The 25670-nt window shown below is 42.7% G+C and overlaps 1 protein-coding gene across 3 annotated transcripts in view; it reads left to right on the forward strand.

Annotated features, from left to right (window-relative positions):
- Nucleotides 1–25670, forward strand: part of GRID1 (glutamate ionotropic receptor delta type subunit 1) — a 2431615-nt gene that overhangs the window by 1105806 nt on the left and 1300139 nt on the right. For all 3 annotated transcript variants that reach the window (XM_086920133.1, XM_086920134.1, XM_086920135.1), the window contains exon 4: nucleotides 8955–9160. In XM_086920133.1, coding sequence (XP_086776259.1) covers nucleotides 8955–9160 — 206 coding nt within the window. The remainder of the gene's footprint in view (nucleotides 1–8954; nucleotides 9161–25670) is intronic.

The raw sequence follows: 25670 nt of genomic DNA on the forward strand, positions 1-25670 counted from the left end.
CGCATCCTCCACCCTTGTGGTGAGGAGCTTGTCTCTTCCTTTACCTTCAAAGGAGAGCCACAAGATAGCTGCCCACTGACTCTGGGGAACACCTTGCACAGTGCAGGCCCTCTCCAAAGCAGTAATCCATTTGTGGATGTCGTCCCCTTGTTTAAAGGGGGGCACTATCTTACCAAGGTGTTTCGTATCGAAACTCTTTTCCCTATTGCTAGGTACATTGCTGCCACCAGTGGGGTCTACCCCACTTAACTGTTGCTCTCTCGCAAAGGCAAGCCTTTCTTTGGCCAGGGCAAGTTCTTCCCTTTCGATCCTCAGATTAGCTGCCCTTTCCTTAGCTTCGTACACTCTCCGCTGAGGGGACGTTATCCCTCTCTGAGAAGAGTTGCGAGAGCCATTGGTTTGAAGGGATCTGCCAGAGTCTCTTGACAGAGATCGGGCTCGTCCATTCCCAATGTTAAGCTGACCTGATAGTGGCCCCAGGGGTCCCCCAGTACCGCTATCATGTTTGCTTAAGTTGGACCTGCTTAGTCTGACGACTTCTACCTGTCCCTTATCTGCCTCATCCCCAGAGGGATCCTCATCCTCATCCTCCTCCACATTCTCATTCTCGGTTGAGAGGAGGATTAGGTCAGGGTCACCTCTGGTTCCCTCGAGGGGAGGCATGTCTCCTTCTGGATTAGAATGGCTAAGAAGCTTCTCAGCCTTTCTGGCATCATAAGTCTCGAGGAGACCAATCAGAAAGGAGGTGGTGGGGTTAGCCCCTTGCTTAATCTTCCTAGAGGTACATACTTGTCGTAACTCATGGAAGTTAAGCGCAGTATATCTTGAAGGGATGACCTGTGGAGGGTCAACTGACACAAGGGGAGACTCAGAGTTTCCTCCTTTGTCCGACATACTGCTTCTAGTAAGTGATGCACCTACCTACACTATGTGTTTACCTACTGTTCCCTTGCTAAGAGTTGCAGCCAAGGTGTGCTAGGCCTTGAGGAGCTGCAACAGCTGGTTCAGTAGAACTCAGAGTATTCTAAGCTTTAGTTATATGTACTAACAGTACTTATGCGATCTTCCAACAAGATATTCTTAGGATACGTGTGGTAAAACAACAGCAAGCTCAAATCCCAACCGCTGCTCACCAATGTGAGAAGTTGGCCCGATATGCAACGTTCGCTATTCTAGCGACCGCTATGTATCGTTCCAACGACCCTTATGGTGTTTGGTTGTAAGTCAACCTATAGACCAGCTATCCTAGTAGCGTGGATACGAGCAGTCTAAGGCTAAAGACTCGAGAGGGCGTGTTAAGCCAGCTGTTTACCACACATGTACCCCTTGAACACCCAGTGAAAGGACACCACACAAGTGTTATGAAAATAAACAGGATATTTATTAAGATTCACAACAGCCCTGGACTCTTTATGAGGACAGGGTACTAAGCACAAACCAAATCTTTTAGGAAAATACTTCAAGTGCACAATTAAAACAAGTGTCCGAGGACACGGAAAGTTTAAGGTCTCGGGCGGACCCGATAAGGCAAGTCGGAAGCGAGGGACTCGGGACCCTAGAGTAAAGAGGCTATGCAGGCACCGAAATGCCGAGTTACCTAGCCACGAGGGCTGCGGCTGCACAAGTCTTACAGGCGTCGGGGTCTTCGCTGACGAGCCAGGAGCCGGAAGAAAAGGAGTTGCTGGCCGGCGACCAGTGATGAATAGTTCGTAGAGATCCAAGCCTGGATCAGAGATTGTTGATACCTGAAAGCAGAGGGGACCAAGTTCGTACTACTAGCCAGTAGTCAGAGGGTACCAGGATGGCACCGGTTGGCCGTCACCTCAACCAGGTGAGTGGGCGACGCTAGGCTCTGCAGTCTCACGGACCAGGAGGCGTTGTCGGCGACCACGGCGGAGGTGCGAGCTGTCCCACGAAGGATGATGCTGTCGGCGTCGCTGGGCCCAGGATGGGGCAACAAGCCTTGGCAGATCTCAGGGCCACGTGGTGGGCCTAAGATGGCGTCTTGAGTGGACCAGGAGGGTCCGGGGTGCTTCTTGCAAGGATGGAAGCAAGGGCCAGTCTGGAGCAACCAGACCAGCAGTGTTGATTGTCGGATGTCGTCACAGAAGGGCACAAGCCAGCGGCGAGTGACCAGACAACGTGCTGAGCAGCGAGCAGAAGGGCCCCACGCAGATCGTGGAGATGCTGGGAGACTGCACTTCGGTGCTAGAGCGGCTCAGGGTCGGGGCTTCTCGGACCCCAGAGCACTCACCAGGGAATCGCTTCGATGGTCGTGCTGGTTTAAGAGCGTGCAGGTTCTGATGATGGCCGGTCCCTCGAGGTCTCGTCGCACCCACAGATCACAGCTGAGCTGATGACGTGGGTAGAGGTCAGAGGTGCCAGGGAAGCCGGTTCTCGTCGAGCTGGGCCGTCGGATCCTTGAGGAAGGACTTGCAGCAAACCGCAGAGTTCTTAGATGGTGCCCGCTGATGCAGGGTGACTACTCCTTAGTCACAAGGGAGAAATCTTGAGAAGAGTCTTGAGTGTCCTTTCGTAGAAAGTAGTTCTTGATTCAAAGATGATCTGATTTGGAAGGGTCCCCGCTCCGGCCTTTATTCTAAAGAAAGGGGTGGGTACATGACTAGGTCCGGCCCTAAGGGTGGGACCAGGAAGGGGGGTAGTTACACCCCTCTCCCCTGCCGGACTTTCCCCAGGCCAGGGCTGGCGCCCCTGGAACTGGTTCTGACCGGCAGATGCGTAGTGAGCACCGGGGTGCCACTCCGCAGTCACCTTCTCGCAAAAGCCCTACCTACCCAGAATACACAAACCCTGTCTGGGACGGTGCGAACACCGCCCTCGACAGGAAACCCTTTGTCCAAGCTCCCCTCACTGGAAGGACTCCCAGCAGCAGGAGGTCAGACTCGTGTCTGTGGTGGCAGCATCCATTTTGTGGAGCTGAGGCTTTAGTTAACTTTAACACGGGTTCACAGTTACGTACATGTCGTGTCCCTCTAGAAGGGCGGAATGCTAACCTCGTCACCAGAATTGGTGAGGGGGCAGCATCCCGATTCGTATGACACCTTACTCGACATGCCTTGATAACGCGACACCGGAGTTACCGATGAGGTACGCGTTATCATGGAACAGCCATTGGGTCTTGGTTCCGCAAGCTGCAACCGGGCTCGGCTCGGGCCAGAGCCTAGTTCACACGAGCCCATGCACTCTGCCTTCAGGATTGTCAAGGCCTGCCATAGGAGTGACTGATAGGAACTCGAGTGTCCATTGTATGGTTAGATATAGGGCTACTATATCTAAAGCAAAGTGTGATTACACGACTTCGCCCCAGCTGTCATGCAGCCAGTTGTGTCAAATTTAGGAGGCCAGCCAGGGGTGGCATAATACATGCTGCAGCCCCTGGCGGCCCTGGGTACACCTATGCCCTGCGTTACGGGGTCTGATAAGGTGGCCCAGTACCAATTGGTAAATGCACCTAGGGTACATATCGTAATTTAGAAAGAGAACAGCCAGGCTGTGGGTCTGATTAGCAGGCCCACAGCCAGAGAAAGTCGTAAACCAGTGAAACAAAAGCAAAAAATCTGGGTGATCATAGGATTGCAGACCCTACTCTCCTACACAGAGAAGCAACATCAACAACAGGAGGGTGGGGCATGAGGAGGAAAAAAGCAACTTGGACAAGGGGGTGGTGAAAGGAGAAGAAACAAAACAGACAATGGGGGTGGGAGCGGGAGAGGAAAAAGCACCACAGACAATGGGGGTGTGAGTGAGAGGGTAAGAAACAGCGCAGACAAGAGGGGGTGAGAGGGGAAAAGCAACACAGAAAAGAGGGTGTACATAGCAACAGGGGCTAAGGGGGTGGGAGGGGAAGAAGCACCATAGATAAGGAGGGTGGGGAAAGAAGCTACACAGACAATGGAGGTTGAAGGGGGAAGAAGCAACACAGACAACGGGAGGCTATGGTGAAGAAGCAACACAAGAAGAAGCACCATGGGGAAGAAGAAAAAGCATGATGGGGGAAAAACAAAGAAAATAATATCCCAATCAAATTGTGAGCAGCAGACGACACTAATCAAATTGAAACAATCAGTACTTGGTTCATGCTCCACACAAAACAAGAGGAATTGATGCCAGCATGCTCTGGCGACTTAGGAAAGAGTAAATAAGAGTAACACTGAAGCTAACAAATGATAAGCAACGGGGTGGCTCCAAGCCTCTTGTTGTATACACTATCTCTTGTAAGCACTGGATCATTTGCATTGTCTTAGGCGAGATATAAAAAGTATCACAGAAGAAGAATGATTGATGCAGTGTAGGAGCAGAGAGTCGAGGGAAGGAGTATGGATGGGAGGAGAGTAAAGTTGCATAGGGGAGTGGATATTATGGTGACATCAGAGGATGGTGGACAAGCAGGCTGAAGCAAAGTCAAGGTGAGGTAGAGACAATAGTGAAGGATGGGAAGTGGAAAGTGAAGAATTATAGATAAGCTGTGGGGAGTGGAGGAGAGATAAGACTGATATCTCAGGAGGTCAGAGCAGCGGAGGTCAATGGAGACAATATGAAGATGGTATAAGAGGAGAGAGATGGCAACGTGGACTACGGATGGATGAAGCAACCCATTCAAGGAACCACCAAAGTTGATTAAAACTACAACCAACCTCAGAACTAGCACCCTCCAGGAAGGCACACTCCAGGAAGGAGTCACTGTGTCCTTAACAGTTACAATCCTTTTAGAAGGCAATGGTCTAAGACCAGTGTTTGGAGATTTGAGCAGTTCGGTATGTCAGTAAGAAATACTTGGCAAGTCAGGATGATAATAAGGAAACAAGGAGCAAGATGGAGACAATATGAATATGAAAGAGGAGGAGACTAGAATGAGTAACCCCCCAACTCTTTCTAGATTTACTGTTAGGGGTATTTTCCCATACACGTTTCAATTCTTGGTGAAAGTAAATTTCATCAAAAGACAATTTTTACCTGATAGCTGACTTTTCTTTTGTTGACTGGTAAAGACCTGGTGAAGACCTTAACTCTGATCTTGTAACAACTCCTCTGCTATCTTGACCAGAATGGAGAACCTTGATATTCTGACTGTCAATGGAACTCTCCAGAGAATAGACGATTTTTGTGTTGCTGTCCTTGAGTAAACCACGATGATTCTATGTGAAAAACACTCTTAGGCAGTGTACATTTCAATCCATAATTATTGTTGTATATACCTAAACATAAAAGCCAAGCAACAGAGATTGCTGCCACACGCCATTAAGAAAGCACGCTCGGAGTAAGTCCTGTTTCCACAGTATCAGTTTGTCACCCTTTGACTGAATCACACAGCTGTATCATCTGTGGTAATTCTGATCATAGAGTTTGAGAATCTAGCATGGTGATCTCACCAACTTGGGCACTCCTGTTTTACTCATCAGTTTGAAATTGGTCCTTGAATGTTATCATTTCATTCAACCCATTCAATTGTATTTACAACCATGGAAAAAGATAACATATCATAAGTGGGTTCAATATGTTGTTATTATCCATTTCTACTCACCTGGGAGATTGCTCCCTTGAGTACAGTTTATGTAAACATTTGATGCCATCATACACAAACTGTCAATAGCCTTTTCCCGAAGGTATTATCTGGTTTCATCAATGGCTTTCCTGATGAAGGCAAATGAGTCGCCGAAACTCGCATCGACCCCATCAAAATCTACCATGATCTAAGCCTCTAAATTTTTGTATATATGGGAAATAATCTTTTTTGAATTTGGTAAAAAATTGAAGATTTTATTTTGTATTAATATATGTATTTATTATTTAGGATTACACAAAGGGAACTTTTGTATCTATATATTTATTGCATTGATACTCTGTATTTAATTCTATTTTAGATAAGGAGACTGTTTTTCCCTTTTTTTGTATAATCTGTGTTGCTTGGCCTTTTTGAGTATATACATTAATTGTGGATTGAAATTTAGACTGCCTTAGGGTGTTTTTCACATAGTATATTTTCCCTGCCCTTGATGTCTTTATCATTAGGAGGGGATCCAGATATTGTACATTGGTAAACCAGGTTGATGCCATATTTGCGAGTTGTGCCCTTTCGTAACAAACAGCATAGGTCCACTGGGCAGGAAACTAGTTTAAACGTTTAAGCAGCTGTATAGATATGTTGTATAGTTATCTTTCAAGAATAGTTACTTACGTTTTTTTATTTAACCTCTCGTACGCTCATGACGAGCTAAGCTCGTTATGAACCACGGGTTTTAAAAAAGTCAGCGCAAAGTGGGAAAATGCGCCACGCTCATGGTGCTATGAAGGCAATTGAATGCTCTTTGCTGTGCTTTTCTGACATATTTCTGTACTGTTAGTAACGTCATCTTTGGTGAAAAATGAACTCCCACATGCTGAGAACAAAAATTATATCATGTCAAGTAAATTAGCCATGCTTGTGAAGTTAAATCAGTCTTTTTCATAACATGCTTTTAATTTCTTGTTGTATAATAGGTTTGGTAATATAATTAATGGTCTCCTAATGATGAAATTGATTCTATTGAAGTTGAATAAATAACTCAAGGTAGCGAACATTTTTTTCGTGATTGGTTGCATGGTATGGGGTATAACATGATTACACGACTCTCATGTAAGACATTTTGAACATGATTTATGCAAAAAATAGGAATAATTATTTTACTAACCTTTTTCTTTCTATTAAACTGTCATTTACAATAATGTAATGATGTGCTTCTTGGTAGTTCCATATTATTGCTACTTTTCATTTGTTTGAGGATTGATATAACCTCTACAGCATAAAGTTCTTGTATTGCCACTAGGGGCCAAGTGTCCTGTGATGTCACTTCCTGGAATGTTGGTATGGTGGTTTAAACAATGTGAGATGTAATTTCTACAATATTCAATATTAGGGTTGTAAATTTGGCCATATTCACAGCTTTTGGTGAGTTCACGCTCTAGTGGAGCTTTTTCAGTTGGACTATAATAGCCCACCCAATACTCATCATCCCAATTTTCTGCCCATCTTACCTTTGGCCTAGTGATGCATGCATTTCTTATTTAAACAGGGTATGGATTGGCTGGGTGTGCCCTAGGTAAGGAAGGAAGTAAACGTGGAAAGTGGACTAAGTGGGATGGTTTAGTAAATATATGTTTGTCAAAGGGAAAACTGTTTTTTGTTTTAAAATGTGAATTTTAAAGGAACATATATTAATTTAATTTACTCTCGTGCACATATAATTCAGGAACTGATATTATTTGGTGGTGGGGGAGAGTGCAAGGGTAGATCAGAGCAGGCGTGATTTCAAAGTAGACGTTGCTTTCAAAGTGCAGGAATAAGCAGGGCCATGTTCTTTGATCCTAAGCAAAAAGATAGAATTTAACTTATACATGCTCATTAGAGCCAGGACCTGGAACAGAAACCCAGAGGCCTCCATTGTACCCTCAGTGCACACCCAGTGAGTTAGGCGAAATGAATGTACATGCCATATATTTATTTCAGCCAATGAGTATGACACTTTGACTGGGCTTGTGAGATATGAGGGTATATTTCACTTTTTGATATAGCCGACGCACAAACCATTTAACCCTCTTGGTCTGATGGTTTCTGGCCGCCCAACCTTAAAAGTGAAATATGTTCTGTTATTTCACTCGAGTCACATTATCCTGTATTTATATTCCTTTTCAATCATCTGTGTATTTTTTCTAAGCTTTCCCGGATTCCCCAAGGATCAGTGCCCTCTGATGCTTTTCTATGTAACCTTTTGCTGCAGGCTTAATCATGTTATCGACCTACCAAGTGCTTAACCTATAAAATAACTGATTTATCTATTGTGACTTCAGTGTTTTTGATAGAATTACCAACACAGTTCAAGTTATTAGTAGTGACCTTCCCTCCATCTGTCACAGCATCTCAGTGGACTGTTGTTTTCCCTGTATACCTCAAAGAGTGGGCATAGTTACAGACATTAGCATGAACTTATGACTGTCACTCTTGGCCCATGTGCTTGTTTGTGCCAATGCTGGCTGTTATTTGGACACCGACAACAGATATAAAGCAGGGCTGGGTGCAATTGTGTATTTTTCAGTGACATTGTGTGAAATTTCAGTGATATTTTTTGAAAGAACATGAGATTATGCTTTTGGTGTGAAATGAGGTTTGTCAGGATCTCTCTTTTTACCATAGGCCATATTTCAAGTAAAAATGACACACGAGATATTGGTAGATAGCAGGTTTGAGTAGAAATATCTGTCAGTTCAGGGTGCTGGCAAGTAGGAAAACAGCTTAAATGTTGGAGAGCTTGCATCATTGTACATAGTATCAGCCTTTGTTCGGATTCTCCCTCCAAATTATAAAGTTGCGTTAACCCTCAGATATCAGCACACTCGCGGTGAGCTTTAGAGCTGGTGGTGCCCGGTGCGATATTCTTTTTTGGTGCTCTTTCAATGAACTCCTTCTCCACAAATTCTCTCACTATCATCCTCCAACAGGGCCCTTAATACCTCCATAGTCCCTCTCTGACATGCAGTTCATTTTTTATAGCGGTATTCGTAGTTTACTCACGCTCAGTTCTGTGATCTGCATGGTACACATTATTTGCAGCAGGTACATTAACCCTCTGAGCTACTTTATGATGAGTCAAAACTGCCACTAGACAAAACTCCAATCTCTCTCCAGCAGGAACATTAGTCACAGGGTAATCTTGACATTTTAGTGTTGCATGAACACTCCTTAAACCCATAGATTGATTTCAAACACAGCAGCCCCCCAGGTCAGTGCCGGGTGCGGCTGCACCGGCCACACAGCCCTAAAGCTGACAGTGAGCACACCATAGTAAGCAATATAAGAGGACGAGACAGAGGGTGGAGTAGTGAAAGCGCAAGTGTAGTAGGTAATGTTTAGACTGTTGAAAATGCAACTGTTTCAGATGTTCTCCATTTCTATTTTGCAGACATACGGGGACTGCAGAGCTTCTTGGACCAAGCTTCTAGGCTGGGACTGGACGTGTCCTTACAGAAGGTGGACAGGAACATCAGCCGAGTGTTTGCCAACCTGTTTACGACCATGAAAACGGAGGAGCTGAACCGGTACCGTGACACATTGAGGAGAGCTATCCTCCTTCTGAGTCCAAGGGGAGCCCAGACGTTCATCAGTGAGGTCTGTGAATTCTAACACATTTTTGCAATAGTGCTGTTGCCTTAACAATATATTTACAGGTTGTGTATTTTTTTATTTTTCTCAAAGGTAGAGTAAGAATACAAGAGTTGGCTTTGTGTTGTTGAATTTTCCCTCAACTGCAAGTTGTAAGCTTCCCAGGCAATGCACAGTATACTTAATAAGCAAGTTGTCCTATGCAGTAGATGTCAGATTGAAATCACAATTGTTGGCATTTCCTAATCATACACCTTAATGATTTAAAACCATGATCTGTCTTTTTACAACAAGGCATGAGATAACAATGGATACTATATATATCAATATTGCCCGCTGTCTAGGACTCTAATGGTTTTTAATGGCCCTGAACCCAAGTTACTGTTCCCAGGCAAGGGCCGATAAAAACAGGAGGGGCCTTCTCAAATTCCCCTGCACTTTGAGAAAGTAACAACAAATATTCCTCCTGGCATAAGGTGAGAAGACCAAGCGGGTACACACAGGGAGTGTGTGCATGTGGCCTTCAATGCATTGCACTGTATATGTTAGTTTGATTAAAAACTAGTAGTGTTGAGCGCCCACCCAAGTGGAACTACACATACACTGGTATAAGCTACTACCTCATACAATTACCTTTAGTAGCAGAAAAGCCTTAGATGGTGGAAAAATAGGTTTATTCCAGAGAAGTGATCTGGAGCCAAGGTGCTGCAAATAGATAGATATAAGACATTCCTGTCTACTCTATGATAGTGTCTGTGTCATTTATGAGCACACGAATATAGAAGGGTTGAATCCATGTCCAGCATGCATGTGGTACCATGGGGAAAATTAAATGTTTACAGATACAACGGATATAAATCTCGAGTTGAGTATGTGGGGGCTGGGTGAATACTGGCACAGATAACACAGCAAGGTCCAAGTAATACAAAAGAATATAATATAGTTGTAACAAAAATACACTACAATTTTGAGCAACAATGCCACATACCGAGATTGGAGTTTAACACTTACTAAACAGAGTCTATAGTCTGAGGAGCAGCCAATCATGAATTTGTTTGCCGTTTGGACTGGCTACAAAGTAGGGAGACCTTTCAGGAGTTCTGTTGAAATCTAGCTAGAAATAACCTCAAATATTCTGCTCAGATTATGGAATAGGTGAGTAGAGAGTCGAGTTAATGCACAGGGGTTTGATGCAGCTTCTGAACAAAACATTATTCCTATAAACTATAGTACAGCACCAGTAAAAGTAACAGTCAAACAGCTTTATTCACAAAACCACTGAAAGGCAGCAAGTAGTTAATGCAGAACACAAAGGTAAACATGGATATGCTATTCAATCAATGACTTTATTTCAGACATAAAAATCAATTCAAATACCAAACATACTTAATTTACATACCAAATACGAATTTTCCTGTATATATCCCTAATTATAAGCTCTCCTTTAACAAAGACCAATTGTTATCAATAACCTAGTAATACCCAAGCCCAGTGAAACTTAGCAGGTATTTGAAAAATAATGTCAGGTATGTTGGTGGAAACATAGGGAATACATACGGAGATGAGTATGTGTGCAATTGGGGCAGAGCTGAAGAAATTCTAGAAAAAAATGTGGGGGGTTAAAAGATATATTAGCCAACTGCATCAATGGACTTTGACAGCGTTCTACATGAAGTTACAGAGACAACTGCAGGCCTTGTGGTGTATTGTGAATAAAGTCACTTAATAAATGATTCATGGTAAATGCAAAAGTAAGAAACTGCAGGTGAGGAAGATTATTTGATATGTGTCAAAAAGTAAAGCTGTAAATGGCGTGTATTGGTAAACTCCTTGCTGATGGAATGCAAACAGTTGCAGAAAGCTCAGGAAATGGGAATTAAAATCCTGCAAGAGGCAATTTGAAAGAACAAAGGAACGGTGTTTGGAAAATGGCGGTGGCAAATTGCTGGTGGCCATCTAGTTAAGAGTTTTCAATAAGCACAAGCATGACTAATATACATGGGCAGAGTTTTTATAGAAGTTATGCACTAAAAACAGAAAGGAGGTTGTCCTTGACCATCAGGATGTGGGTCTGAATAAGAGTATGAGTGATGCCACTAGTATATTTTAAACTGGAATAAATGATTAAAGATCCTGTGCTCAGTCAAGCACGTGGTCCTGCGGGGATGCAAAATTTGGTGCACAAATTGAGCCACCTGTGGGCTAAATTTCCTTGTCGATTTTAATGTGGGTATTTAATTAAAATCAAATTCCTAATGGTTGGAAGAACTCTTATTAAGGCTGGTGATCCATAAGGGAAATTTCTATGATCCCTATACTAAATGTGTCATCTAAAAGATTTGCTATGATGACAATCTTTGGAGGATGGGCTATTTGAAAAACAATTATCCTCACTAGATCAGGCAACCTCTATGGCAGGCCAGGTGAGCTCTTTCCATCAAATCTTTGCTTTGGACCGGAGGGGCCCATGCAAGTAAGAGCGGTGGGGCAGTGAGGGTCGGTGGGGGGGATTTCAACAGACGAATGAGTGAAAATTAATTATTTATTTGTCCCTTGTTGTTGTGTGTCGAATCCCCCCTCAGCCTGACCCCACTGCCCCTCCGCTCTTGACCGCACAGACCGCTCCTGATTTAGGATTATGTAAGGCGATAGGAAAGTCGTGCTTGTAGCCTGATAGTTTGTTGAGTTGATATTAAACCAAGTTTTTATACAGTAAACAGAAGTCTGCTGTAGAAGTCATTAGATAAACTGGTGACCTAGAAAGGCCTGCGACCATTGCTCTCGGCCCTACACTCTGAATACTGAACCCAGGTTTGAGTAGAAGTCGCAAGTGGAAAGGACCAAGGGAATCGCTTCCCATAATGGGTTGACAGTAGGTTGCATTTTTGCTCCCTAGCTTTTTTCATTCTTTCTACGAAACCTACAAATGTACCTCAGAAGGGCTAGGTGAAATCCCCTGATCGTGAATGAGAGATGGATAAATTGATTATTATATGTTGTGATTTGGTGATCCTGGACAGTACTTGGATGGATTGCAGAGGCAGACTGATATGCTAAACCTGCTTTGTATGACTAATTAGCTAATTATCAGCAAAACTCAGGATGCAGGTGATGGTTTGAAGAAAAGTAATTTGTTTGGCACCTACAGGGTGATTGTTTACTGCCTGATGCAGATATCATGATAACATTTTCGCTGATGAATTTACACTTTGACAAAGCTTGAACAAATGGTTTTTAATAAGGGTTTGTTGACCATGAATGGTCTTTGTCTTTTTGAACAACCTTAAGAAGGCCATTCAGTGATCCAGATGCTAAAGGCATGCACTTTAAAAATGATTCTACTTTTCAGTTAAGGTAAGGCAGAGCTAGTGTCAAAGAAGCATGTCAAATTTGAAACACTCTGTGGACATTGCAATTATTACCACTTTTGGCAATCCCTCGGCGATCAGTACCGAAGCCCTGTGATTAGAATTGGAATTATGCCTGCTGCCCCATGAGAAGGAAGATATGAGCATACCATTTTCAGCATCACTTAGAAAGCCAGATGTGAGCTCAGTTGCTGAGTTTTGCCGTTTAGTTCTGTGCAGAGACAATATCCGATAGCTTGATATTTAAGGCAGAAGATTTATTTGCTGATCCCTAAGTATGACATGAATTGACATTATGACATATTATCATTAGGTATGTTCTGTTGTTGGTAGAAAAATATATGCAAGATAAAACAATTATACTTTCTTTGAACTCGGATAAAGATTTTATCAAGGGAAACCATTCCCTTGAAATATCTCTGTACTTTTGTGGATAACTTTGGCATAGTGGACTATTTAATATGGTCAACAAGGGTTGACTTAGGGTTTGACAGAGAGGAACACCTGGCAAAAAAGTGCCAAATGTTCTAGCCACTGTATTTGGAGTAACATTGATATCAAAGTATGAATCATATGATGAACATGACATCAGTTACGTTTTGGCAGACATCCTGTATCCCCTAACACTAACTAACTAAGGCCCTTAGGGCTAGATGTAGGTAAATCTAATTTACCGATTCATAAATACCGAATTTTACCGATTCGGTATTTATGAATCGGTAAATTAGAAGGAGGCAGATGTAGGTAATTTTTAAAACGCAATTACCGAATGGTATTTACCGATTCGGTAAATACCGAATCGGTATTGCCCATTGATTCCTATGGGCCTTGAAGCCCATAGGAATCAATGGGAAATACCGATTCGGTATTTACCGAATCGGTAAATACCGAATCCGGCAAGGGTGCAGGGGGTGTCACTTTGACACTCTCTAGCACCCCAAGTACAGGCTTGTGTGACATGTGGCACACATACATGCCCTAAGGGCATGTCTGTATGTCACATGGCACAGGTGTGTATCATTCAAAATATCCGATTTTCTAATTCTATACTAAAAGTAAAATGATTTATAAACCTTAACATCCATTAAAGTTACACATGCCCGTCTATCTGATGGCAAATGCCCATTTGTTGCACTCCTAATAAAAAACTGATCGGAAGTTCATCAGAATCGATCAGTGCCTTATATTCCATAAGAATTTGATTTCGTTGGAACGCTGGCTCTGGTTTGTTTGATGACAGATGTACTAAAGATTAAAATCTACAGCAATAAGTATTACCAGTTTGCTATGAGGGGCTTCTGTGCCATACACTAAAAGATAGAACCTTTTAAATGGTTAGTGCTTGATTCATTTAACTTTTGTCTCGATAGGAACCATTTCTATTTTACATTAACCTGACAAGTAAGATCCTATAATTTCTGGGTAGATATTAGGAATCTGGGTTCCACTTTTAGATTGGTTGATGCATAGAGCAGAAATCCCCTTAAAGGGCAGTTTAGGGCCACTTTCCATCTGCATAAAAAACTTGGTATTCCCTTGATTCAAATAGAGGACAACATTTTTTTAACAATTGCACTAAAAAATGATATATATTTGTAAAAGCAAAAGCTTATAATATATAACTAATCAACCATGATGTCTCCCAAGTCGAGTCACGGCTGATTCATGTCATTGAGAATTAAATGATTGTACATCTAGTCATTTTTACCATAGGTAAACAAAGAAGTCTCATGAAATGACTGTTTTACTGAGCAGTGGGAGTTATTTGTTGGACTGGGACTGTGATGGAGATGGAACTGCCTTATAAAAACGAATTGGGCCTGATTCTGTTCTCGTTCGGTAAGCAAACAGAACGACTCGTGTCTGGAATGCTTTCCATACAACTCGTGTCCGGGTAGTCCTACCGATCAAGTGCGATGTATTTCAATGCATCCCGATACCATTTGGTCAGACTCCCATTAACTTCAATGGGAGCCTGTGTAACGAATGTGTACACAGTCTCCCATCAATAAAAGGGGTGGTTGTAGATCATCATGCACCATGTGATGGGCACTCCTTGGGGCCTGCCACAGTGTGCATGGTCTGACTAGGAAGACCCATGGGTACCCCCACGGGCACAATTTGGAGGGCCCCGGGTGTAGGGGGGGGTCTGCTACAGGCCCCCAAACACCAATTCAGGCAGCCTTTTTGATCTGGGAAAAATGAATCGTAAAGGCTATCTGAATCGTACATCGTACTTGCTTGCTTGGAAACTCAACTCCATAGAGCTGTATGTTTTGGATCTGGAGGATTCTATCTCTCCGTATGCCTTCCGGAAATGATTCAGTCAGCGCTAAGGGTTTCCAGACATCGTACGTGGTCGTTCAGAATTGGGAACAAGTCAGTCAGAAACAAGGGGTACTGATCGGTGAAGGTAAAACCAAATTCAGTTTGGACCCCTTCCGAGCGCGATCAGAATCGGGCCCATTGTCTTCAAGACTGTAGCCACATGGGGGTTTTGAGCTTGACTTACGTGTCCTGTTTCAGTGTTTAACCCATGATATTTAGAATTTTGTGCTCCCAGTGAATACTGTGGCTGGCAATTTGGAATGCATCTCCATAGAATGCATGCCCTATATATTGGAAGGAACTACTGAACTTTTGAAGGTAGAGTTATTGTGATGTGGCATCCCTAATTAAGGGCATGTCATGAACAAACCATCACCCCTCTCTTTAGTGCTTATTCCTCCACAGAAGATAAATATTTATTTCATTAAAAAAACATACGTTTAAAAGAAAAGTACTTCACTGATACACCTTTTCACCATTTCAATGTTCGTTGCCAATTCTTCTCCCAGTATACTGCTAGCATATCACCAAAAGCAGGCTCTTGGAGTCTCTTTCTACATATTAGTTAGCTCAAATGTCTTATTTTACTGCTCAAGTTTTCTTTTTTTGGGTTGTGTTGTTATGATATACTTGCTGTAGTTTTCTTTTGGTACTGTATTAAGAAGGAACACCGAAATGACCTGAGAGTGACTTCAAAGTCAAAACCCAGCATCTCATCTCAGTTATGCTGATATGTATAATACCACACTCCTTTAATATGCCTGTGTGACTTTAAATATTATAAAGAACCTGCATATCATGGTTAGAAACTCATAGAGCCTAGGAGGGGACCAAGCCTAGCCTCCTCTGGCCCCAGACATGAATGGTGGAGCATCATTGGTTATAATTTATCTGTCACCACCCTATTAGACAACCAATTTGCTACCATTACATTGAAATGACAGTCCATGTTTCTGCTTGTGTTTTCTTTTATTCTAGCATTTTCTTTCAGTAACAGTCCCCACATCTGAATAATAATTCCATGTTGGTACCTTGTTGGCCCACTTTCAAACAATCTTTTTCCATTGAACCCTTCTCTTCAATTGATTGATATCTCTGGTCTTTAGTTGCCATTAGAATTTTCTCCCTACCCATCCCCCTCTTAGTTTTTCCATCCTGTCTGCCTCTCATTCCCATCTCTACCTCTCTCTGACACTCTTTCTCGCATTTTCTCAAGATTAAATTATGTCAACAATTATTTTTCTATCTTGTACTATTAGTTCTGCCTATGATTGTCTTCCTTTAACTCCCTGACATTTTTTCAAATTGCCCGCCCTCCCCAGCCCTCCTCTCTCTGACTCCCAATTTTCTACTCCTTTAGTGTGGCTCTACAACTTAGTTAATTGGCAAAAGCTTCCGCCTTCAACTATAGTGAAACTTCCAACTATCTTCTGGTTAGAAATTTGGTTTCTGGTTGGCAGTGGCATGCACCCTGTCCAAGCATGATCCACAATCCTAATCAGGACAAGTCCGATATACATATAAGTTAGCCCGTGCTCGCCCTCTGGTAGCTTGGCATAGAGCAAGCAGGTTTAACTTAAGAGGCAATGTGGAAAGTATGTGTGCAACATCTCAAACAGTAACACAGTGCAAACTCCACAAATAGACTCCACACCGGTTTAGAAAAATAGACTAAACAAGGTTTAGAAAAATAGACTAAACAGGGTAAATAAAAACAAAAGTCTAATAAGTAGAAGTCGAGATATACATTTTTAAAGGTTAAATGTAAAAATAGGGACCATAGCAAAGTTAAGTAAAAGTTCAGGCTGACTGTAATCGAGAGTGGGCTGGACACAGGAGCCACGCAAGGCCTGGTGAACAAAGTACCTTGATCCTAGTCACAACACAGAGATACGGGGTGCAGCTAAGCAATGCATTGGTGTGGATCCTGCAGTCGAGGTAATGCAGCGATCTTCTCTACGCAATGTTAGTGATGCTCCTGTTCCAAAGTCAAAGCGCTGAAGCCTAGATGTGCTGGTTCTGAAGCTGATGCGCTGGGTTTTTCCACACAGTTGAGGGGAATCTTCTATTGTCTCTCACTGTATTGGCGGCAATGTGGCGGCTCCGATATATTGATTCTGGAGGTGATGCGCTGGTTCGGTATGCAATACGCCGATTCTGTTCCCGCAACAGTGCAGATGCGTTGACTCTGCTTCACGCAGCAGGGGATTGTTGGTTTGAGTGGAGCAAGCATTTGGATCCACTTCCAAAGGAACAGGAGCAGGAGGTAAGACTGATATCTCTGAGTCTCAAAACAGGAGGCAAGCCAGTGTGCCCTTGGAGATCACTCTGAGTTCAAGCAAGAGTCCAGTCCTTCCTTGGCAGAGGGTAGCAGGGAGCAGGGCAGCACATCACAAAAGTAGTTCTTCGACACCAGCAGTCCAGACAGTGGCAGTCTTTGTACCTCACAGCACAGCAGATCTTCTTGCTGGCAGAGTTTCTTTGCAGGTCTAGAAGTGTCTGATTTGGTGGGGTCAGAGACCCAGTACTTATACTCAGTTGTGCCTTTGAAGTACAGATGACTTCAAAGAGGGGCTTTGAAGTGCACAGATGTAATCCCTTCCCAGCCCTGTCTCCAGACTCACAACTCTTTTTTGTGGGGACAGGAGACTGCCCATGCAGATGTAAGTGTCAGCTCCTCCCTCCCATTCGGCCTAGGAGGACCCATCAGGATGCAGATGGCCACTCAGTTACACCTAATCTTTCTATGTGTGTGGCTGTCTTGAGGGAATGCAAAAAGCGCAGCTGCCACACATCCCAAACATGTTTGGAGACTGCAGGCACACACATTTTTAAGAGCAGAGAAATTACATATTTCTAAAAGGGCAAGAAACAAAGTTGCTGGTGGCTGTGTAGATTCACGTCACTTTACTTAGAGACAAGGACAATTTTATCAATAAACTAGGGCTGTGTTTTAATTTCTAGGTACATTACACAAAGTTTTTGCATTTCAACTTGTCTAAAAAGGAAAAACAGTAATCTTTAGCTTTATTCAAGGGTACTACACCGGAAATCAAACAGAACAATGGCAGCACATCCCTACTCTCTGTAGTTAAACTGGGGCAGTGGACACAGTACAATAATTAATAAGAATTTATTTCAATTAACTGTAAAAGTGCTCAACATAAACAAACAATAAATGTCAACAGGTGCAGGTGTCTTAAAAAACACATTTAACGATAATCGTTATTACCAGTCCGATGTTTTTTAGCCAGAGGGTTATGTTCACTTTGATCCTCTTAGTGCTGGCAACGGGGTTTCGAAATCATCTAGTACGGTACAAATTTGTGATTTTGTAACATCTCAAAAAATTTTCATACTGATGCAAATAAAGAGAAGTTCCCACTGATTATCTCTGATGCATTTCGAACTGCTGGTTGCTGGGGTTCTCATCAGGACATGGGCTGGTGATGTTCTTGTGTATTTATAGAAGGTATATAATACTGTGTTAGCTGCCATCATTATTCTCTCAGCTTTTACAACATCTAGTCTGCAACACTTCAGTGCTACCTTAGAAATTTAGGGGCAGGCTCATTCCTTCCTTGGAAAAGGGAGAGTGTAATAGGATTCTTGCTCAATCGTTTGTTCAATTTACTGTTCAATGTAAAGGGCGTCCTTAATCTGAAAGTGGAAGGGGAAAAGGGATCACAGATTAGTTCTTCATTGTGAAGCGTGGGACTTCAACAAAAATGTTTGACCAGCTGTGGACAGGAGCGTTCATAACTTGTAAAGCCAAATAGCTCATCGACTAGGCCGGGTGCCACCTCCACGTGCATAACGCTTGTTCGAACCGGCATATGAAAGATTACTGTAGCGCACCCAGAATAACGCAAAGTGAGAAGTTGCATGTATTTGCATATTTGACAGTCTTATTTGTAGCATCCATTGGACACATCCAGGTTAAAAAGGACCCAGGACTTGTAACGCACCCGGGGAACCTTACTTAGAGTGAGAATCTGTGTGTTATTGCAAATTCAACAGTCTCATTTGTAGCATCCAATGGATGCGACCAGGTTAATTAAGGACTCGGGCTTGAAAGCTTTCCATATTAAATCAAGACAGGGATAACAAGTGGTGTAAGGCGACAAACTTACTTAAGATGCTTTGATGACTTTTGTTCCTGAGCTGCCAGAGCCTTTGATGTACTCATTGATATTCTTAGCAGTGGTTTCTTCATTCTGATGATATAGGCAGACCGAGCTAATCAATTCTGGAGAAACCCAGCCTGGTGCACTCTGGAACTTGTGGTGCGACCATTGGGGCAGTAGTAATGAGTGACTATTGAAGCCGATTACATTACAGCCTATTCAATTCTGACATCTCATTCAATCCTTGGCTCAATGAGTTGGATTTCAAAATTAGGTATGCTTCTTTCCTTGTGAGATTGGCTTCCAAATTGCCTCCCCTGGAGTCGGGATGAATGACACTCAGCACGGTCCATCAGAATTCTTTTTCAGAGTATCTCATATCAGTGAAGTGGTTCACCAATGGTGCAGTCATCGCCATAGTCTTGATGCGTGATTTGTGTTGGACTATGTGTTGTTTGATTTCTTGATTGATTTTGCCAATATAAATCTTATCGCATGGACAAACTACTGCATAGACAAACGTTTTTAGTCTTTTGCAATTAGAAAACTCATTATGTGTCCATCTTGTCTTTTCATCTGGGAATGATCTGCTTTTAATTGTCTGCCCATATGAAATGCAGTTGACGCATTTATGGTGGCCCTGTAATGAATATAGTTCCATCTTGACAGCAGGTCTCCTTTTTAGTTCGCTGATTGAAACATGTTCTCACTAATATGGACCCCATGCTTGCATTTTTCTTCATGGCAAATAGTGCGAGGTCAAACACACATTCCGAATTCTTAATTAGGTGCTATTTTTAAAAGTGTCATTTCTAAAATAGTAATGTTAAATCCAGCTTTGTCAGCAAAGAGGATATATCATTACCATTTGAATGACATTAAACATGACAGAGCAACTCCTTCTTAATCAGGAATTACTTCTTCTAAGTGTAATAAGACATTTCCAATGTTAACCTATGAGAGGGGTAGGACTCACAGTAATGACGAATACATTTAGGTGCTTTTCACTACCAGGACATGTACATTTTACAAATACATGTCCTACCTTTTATTTAAGTAACACCCTGCCCTATGTGACTTATATGTAGTAAAAGGGGAGTTTAAGGCTTGTCAAGGGGCTTTAAATGCAAGTCGACTTAATAGTGTAAACTGCACAAACAGGTACTGCAGTGGCAGGCCTGAGACAGATTTAAGGCTACTTGAGTGGGTGGCAGTCCCACTAGTAGCATTTAATTAGCAGGAGCTGAGCACATGCAGCACACTTCACTAGGCACTTGCAGGTAAATTAAATATTCCAAACAGGCGGATATATCAATCACACCATGTCTAGAGTAGAGAGCACATGCACCTTAGCACTGGTTAGCAGTGGTAAAGTGCTCAGAGTCCTGAAGCCAACAAAAATGAGGTAAGAAAGGCAAAATGTTTGGGGAGAAAATTCAGTGAGGGCCTTTTTCCAACCCTTCTCTTCCATTGCAACCCAAGGAGAGTGTTCCTACGATATGCAGTACTGATCCTGCTAGCCATACATAGCACTAAGGAAAGTTATTAATTGAACTAAGCAGTGAAGATATCAGTGTGCGGAGGATAAGAGAACAACTTAACTCCCGTTCATGGGTCTTTATGTGACTTAATAGGTTGTAATCAATTACAAAAAAGCAGACAATCATAAACTATTTTCGGATGCTCTACATTATAGCTATTTTCCTTGCTGACCAGAGATTAGAAATAAACTGCAAGGTGAATGGCAAATACTGCAGGAACTGCTAGCACTAAAAGTAAATTATACCCTTATATAATGCTACGAATGTGTTTACATTTAATGACAGTGGGCACTGCACTTTAGTGGAATGCCTTGATTTTGAATGCAGGTGTTCTGTAACTTTTTTCAAGCACAAAGGTGGCTTTCAAATATTGGATTATGTGTGGGTTGTATTACTACATAAGCAGTAATCAAAAGGGATGTCAAGTAAACATTTCTTACAAAAGACAATCACATTATGCTCCTGCAAGAATTAGAGACAACTCAAATACTTAGAGTCAAATCGCAATATGCCTCTGCTGTTGAAATCTCCTCACAATTTTGCGTGGTCAATGTTTTGTGCATTAATAATACCTTCTTTGTAATGGTGAATGTCATGCAGGTTATGGTGTTGGGTCTACAATTATCCCAAGTTTTAGTTTCAGAAAGGGTTGTGAAGAGCACAAAGAAAAACAATAAGTAAGAATCAAAACAGAAGGAGACTCACAACACTCAATAAACTATTTCAAATTAATGTTTCACATGAAAAAAGGACTAAAAGTTAAATCATTGTTTCTCATTGTGATAAAGGCAGACATAACATTTCAGCTAAGCCCTGAAAGGCAAGCAAGATTAGTGGCATTACTGGGATAATACATTTGAAGTTTAGGCTTCATTGAACGTATTTAATCTCATGTTTGAGGTAATGAGCAGTGCATGGCTTGTGCACATGAATAAGTGGCAGTCCTAACTGGGTAGATATCGTTAAAACCACATTTCCATAGAAAATAATGTTTTTGTTTGCTAATAACTCTGGTGTCCTTTGAAAAATCTTTGAAAAACATTTTTAAAAAAAGCTGTGCCCACCTCATCTGCTTCCTGGAATGATTTGGAATGGTCCGTCAAGCTGGGGATCCAAAAATGTGTTTTCCCATTCAATTTTCAATAGGAAAATAAGATGATGCTACATCCTAAACTGCTGAATTGAATTACAGTAAAATTGGCAGAAATCTATTTCTTAGGACAGAAATCGTGCTTTTTGTGATTTGGTGTAAATCCGTTCACTAGCTTTTCCGAAATTAAGGCTTGTAATTTATATATATATTTCGCCACAGAGGATCTGCGGAGCCCACAGATATAAATATAAGATCTGATTGGCTGCCACCACATCAACAAAGATGGTCCCTGGGTGTAGTTGGCCAAAACAATTTTTTTTAACAGTACAGGTCCAGGTTAAAAAAAGACGGTCTCCCGCCCTTTTCAAATATAACCCATCCACAAATCAGTCGGCACAATTTGTTTTTTGGGGGAGGGGGAATGAATTGAAGAGTACCAACACTTCTCTGTAGCAAACAGGTACCCTAAGATATTGATTACCTCTGGTTTGATATTTCCATTTGAAGCACTGTGAATAGCGTTGCAAATAGGGAGTGATTCATTGTTATTATTATTACCTCCAATATATACAAAGTAAAATTGAGTACAGAAATGTGCCCAAACAGCAGCTTACAAATGATCAATATTGATCTGATCAAAGCCAAAATCTGGTCTTTTTTTCTTCTAAAATATCCTTCTCATTAAATGCAGTATGGCTCAATCAGGTGGGTATAATTTGTGTCACCATAGACCTTTAGTTTCTTATGGCTAGATTATTCTGCACTGCTGAACTTGGCCCTCTCTGTAGGGTCACCCCTAAATCTTTTGCCTTCAACCCTTCTATGTGTAGAATTCATTTTTTTTAGGCTTTAGGACTTTACCAGTGCTAAAATGCTTGTACTCTCTCAAACATGGTAAAATTGCTGTATACCCAATTGGCACATTTAATTTACTTATAATTCCCTACTAAAGTGATACTAAATATACCCAGGGGCTGTAAATTGAATACTACTAGTGAGCCCACAGCAATTATTGATGCCACTCACTTAAATAGCCCTTGGAAATATCTCAGGACTGCCATTGGAGCCTGTGTGTGCAGTTTTAAACTGTAAAATTTGACCTAGCAAAATAAACCTTAATCACGTCTCAACCTTCTTTTTTAATACATATAAGTCACCCCTAGTGTACACCCTAAAAAGCCTATGGGGCAGGGTGCATTATATTTAAAATGTTGGACATCTACATTTAAGTTTTACTTGTCCTAGCAGTGAAAACCCCTTAATTTATTTTCACTATTGCAAGGCTTACCACTCCCCTAGGATAACATTGAAGTACCTTATTACATTTAATAAGTGATATAGAACTGTCATGTTCGGTGTCTGAAGAATTCTAATTAAACCCCCTCTTTGATGGTAAAGTCAGATCCTAAGTCACATTTCTGAAAATGATACTTTTTAAAAGTTGGTGTTTTCTTGTTCTAACCATTTTGTGCCTGCAGCCTGTTTCTTGGGTCAATTGACTAGGTGGGGCATTGTGGATTTCTCCTAGACAGCCAAAGAACACATGGTCTGGGTGCTGGCAAGAGGGTCAATCTTCACTTGATGAGAGGGGCAGCACTGTCACCTATCACACTTACACTTCAAAGACAATGGATGGACATCAGGAGCCGGGCACCTCTACTGCCGTCTTGGGGTCTTCAGGTCGGCCTCCCTCGCTGGGAGCAACATCCCTGGAATCCACCGGAGACACACCCGATAAACTGGACCTAATACTCAAGGAAATCAGTGACTCCAGAGCAGCACTGGAATTACAGATCGGCACACTTACCTCATGCCTCACTTTGCTCAGGGTGGACCACGGTAAACTGTCTGACTCCGTTAAGGAACATGACAAGCCCATGAAGACATGGACCTGAGAACATCAGCGAAAACCACAACCATTCACCAACTACAGCAACAGGTGACAGGCCTCCAGGACCTGGTGGAGGATGCGGAAGGCAGGAACAGGTGTAATAACATCCGCGTAATTGGTCTGCCGGAGCGCAGTGCGGGCCCCTGGGCCGCAGAATTCATGGAAGCCTGGATCAGGGATTATGTTTATTTTATTTATTTATTTGTTTGCATTTGTATGGCGCACAACTACCCAACAAAGGGTTTCCCGGTGCAACAGATCCCAGTGTCAATGCGGTTACAGGAATTAGATGTTGAATAGCCATGTTTTTAGGGCTTTCCTGAATTTGATGTAGCTTGGTTCAGACCGCAATGTGTGTGGCATTGAATTCCAAAGTGTGGGTCCTAGGAATGAAAAGGACTTGCCGCCCATGCGTGACAGCTTGATCTTTGGGATTTCGAAATTATTTGCCGTGGAGGAACGAAGAGATCTGGAGGGACGGTAGGGGCGGATCAGGCTTTGCAAGTATTTTGGAGCGGTATTGGTGGAAATCTTGTGCATGAAACAATGGGATTTGAATTTAACCCGATTTTCAATTTTTAACCAGTGTAGTTTCCTAATGTATTTGGTAGTTGGAGTAGTGATGGGAATTTTCCAGAGTAGTCTGGCTGCTGCGTTCTGTACTGACTGCAACCTGCGGATAGTAGCTTTATTTGCCCCCAGGTACAGAGCATTGCCATAGTGGCATTGCTACGTGGCACCGGAAGGGCTATCGCAATACTTCTGTGTGGAGCGGGCTCACAGAATACCAACCGGGGCACCCAAGCCCGGAGCGCCACCTCGCCCACTGATAGTTAAAATCCTGAATCATAGGGACCGTGACTTACTGCTCCAAAAGGCAAGGGAGAAGGCGCTGATTTCATATGAGAACCATCATGTGTCACTGTACCCTGACTACACCGTCATGGTCCAAAGGCAGAGATCGTCATATCAAGCAGTAAAAAAGAGACTCCAGAAAGCACAACTCAAATACGCCCTCTTATAGCCAGCTAGACTGAAAGTCATACACTACTAGAAAACCCACTTCTTCGAAAGTCCGGCGGACGCATATAAATGGCTGGAGGTCCTGGGTCTGGGCTTGAGTCAGAGCAGCCGTTCAGACAACTCTTCGCAGAGCTCAGACGGACAACGGAGATTAGGGCACCGGATTACACAGAAATCTACTCAGAACAGAGGCAGTAATGGACCATCGCGCTAACAACAAAAACTCAACCAGGAGGGGACTCTTGCAGTGGCTGAGACATTTCGAGAGGACTTCCCCTAGGATCTACACGGACACTGAGGATGGCACTATAAACTCGGATACAGAACATAGCATTAATTTGTTCCCTACTATCACACCACGAGCAGCAGATGACATACTCGACAACTGAGACACGGCTTGAACAGGCAGCGATCCCGGAATAGACTCTTGGTGCTTTGAACTTCTGCGCAGCAGATACAGACCCTAACCCCCAGCGACAATTGTATCCTTTTACATATGGAGATCAGTAGTGTACTGAACTATGTTTCACATTGTATGTTTATGTAATATGGGTTGGTCGTTTGTTGTATTTCTGCCAACAGTCGGCCTCCAGGTCCTGGTTGACTTGTTACTACTTACAGAAGGGCCGACCACAGGCTACACCAGCATGTGGTAGGGATGTCTTGGACATGTTCGATAACACACCCTCCCTGGGTTCCATCGAGCCGCCAGGGCTCTGACCCCAATACGGACAAGACCATGGTTGATGGCAGTAACCCCCCTATAAGTGTACGCATCGTTATCTGTTTTTTGATTGTGGTAAATTGTTTTTTGGGCCCAACATAGTCCAAGCGCTGTGCCACGTTTTGTTAGTGTTAAAGGGATGAGGTGCTCCTGGTCGGTTTCGGTAAACTGGCTCCATCTGCTATGGGGGTCTACCCAAGATGTTATTGCATGCATAGAACCTCTACCACCTTAGGGTCTTATAACCCACTGACATGGAAGGTGCAGGGTTTGTGGGCTATTCGTATACATGCCTATCTACTAAGACGCAATGCCCACAGAGTCTTTTTACAGGAATCCCACCTGACCGAGACGGAATCACAAAAAACATGCAAAAAATGGCGAGGACAGATCTGCTTTACTAATTATTCGGCATTTGCCT

This window comes from Lissotriton vulgaris, chromosome 5, assembly GCF_964263255.1.
Source record: "Lissotriton vulgaris chromosome 5, aLisVul1.2, whole genome shotgun sequence".
Classification (NCBI taxonomy): Eukaryota; Metazoa; Chordata; class Amphibia; order Caudata; family Salamandridae; genus Lissotriton; species Lissotriton vulgaris.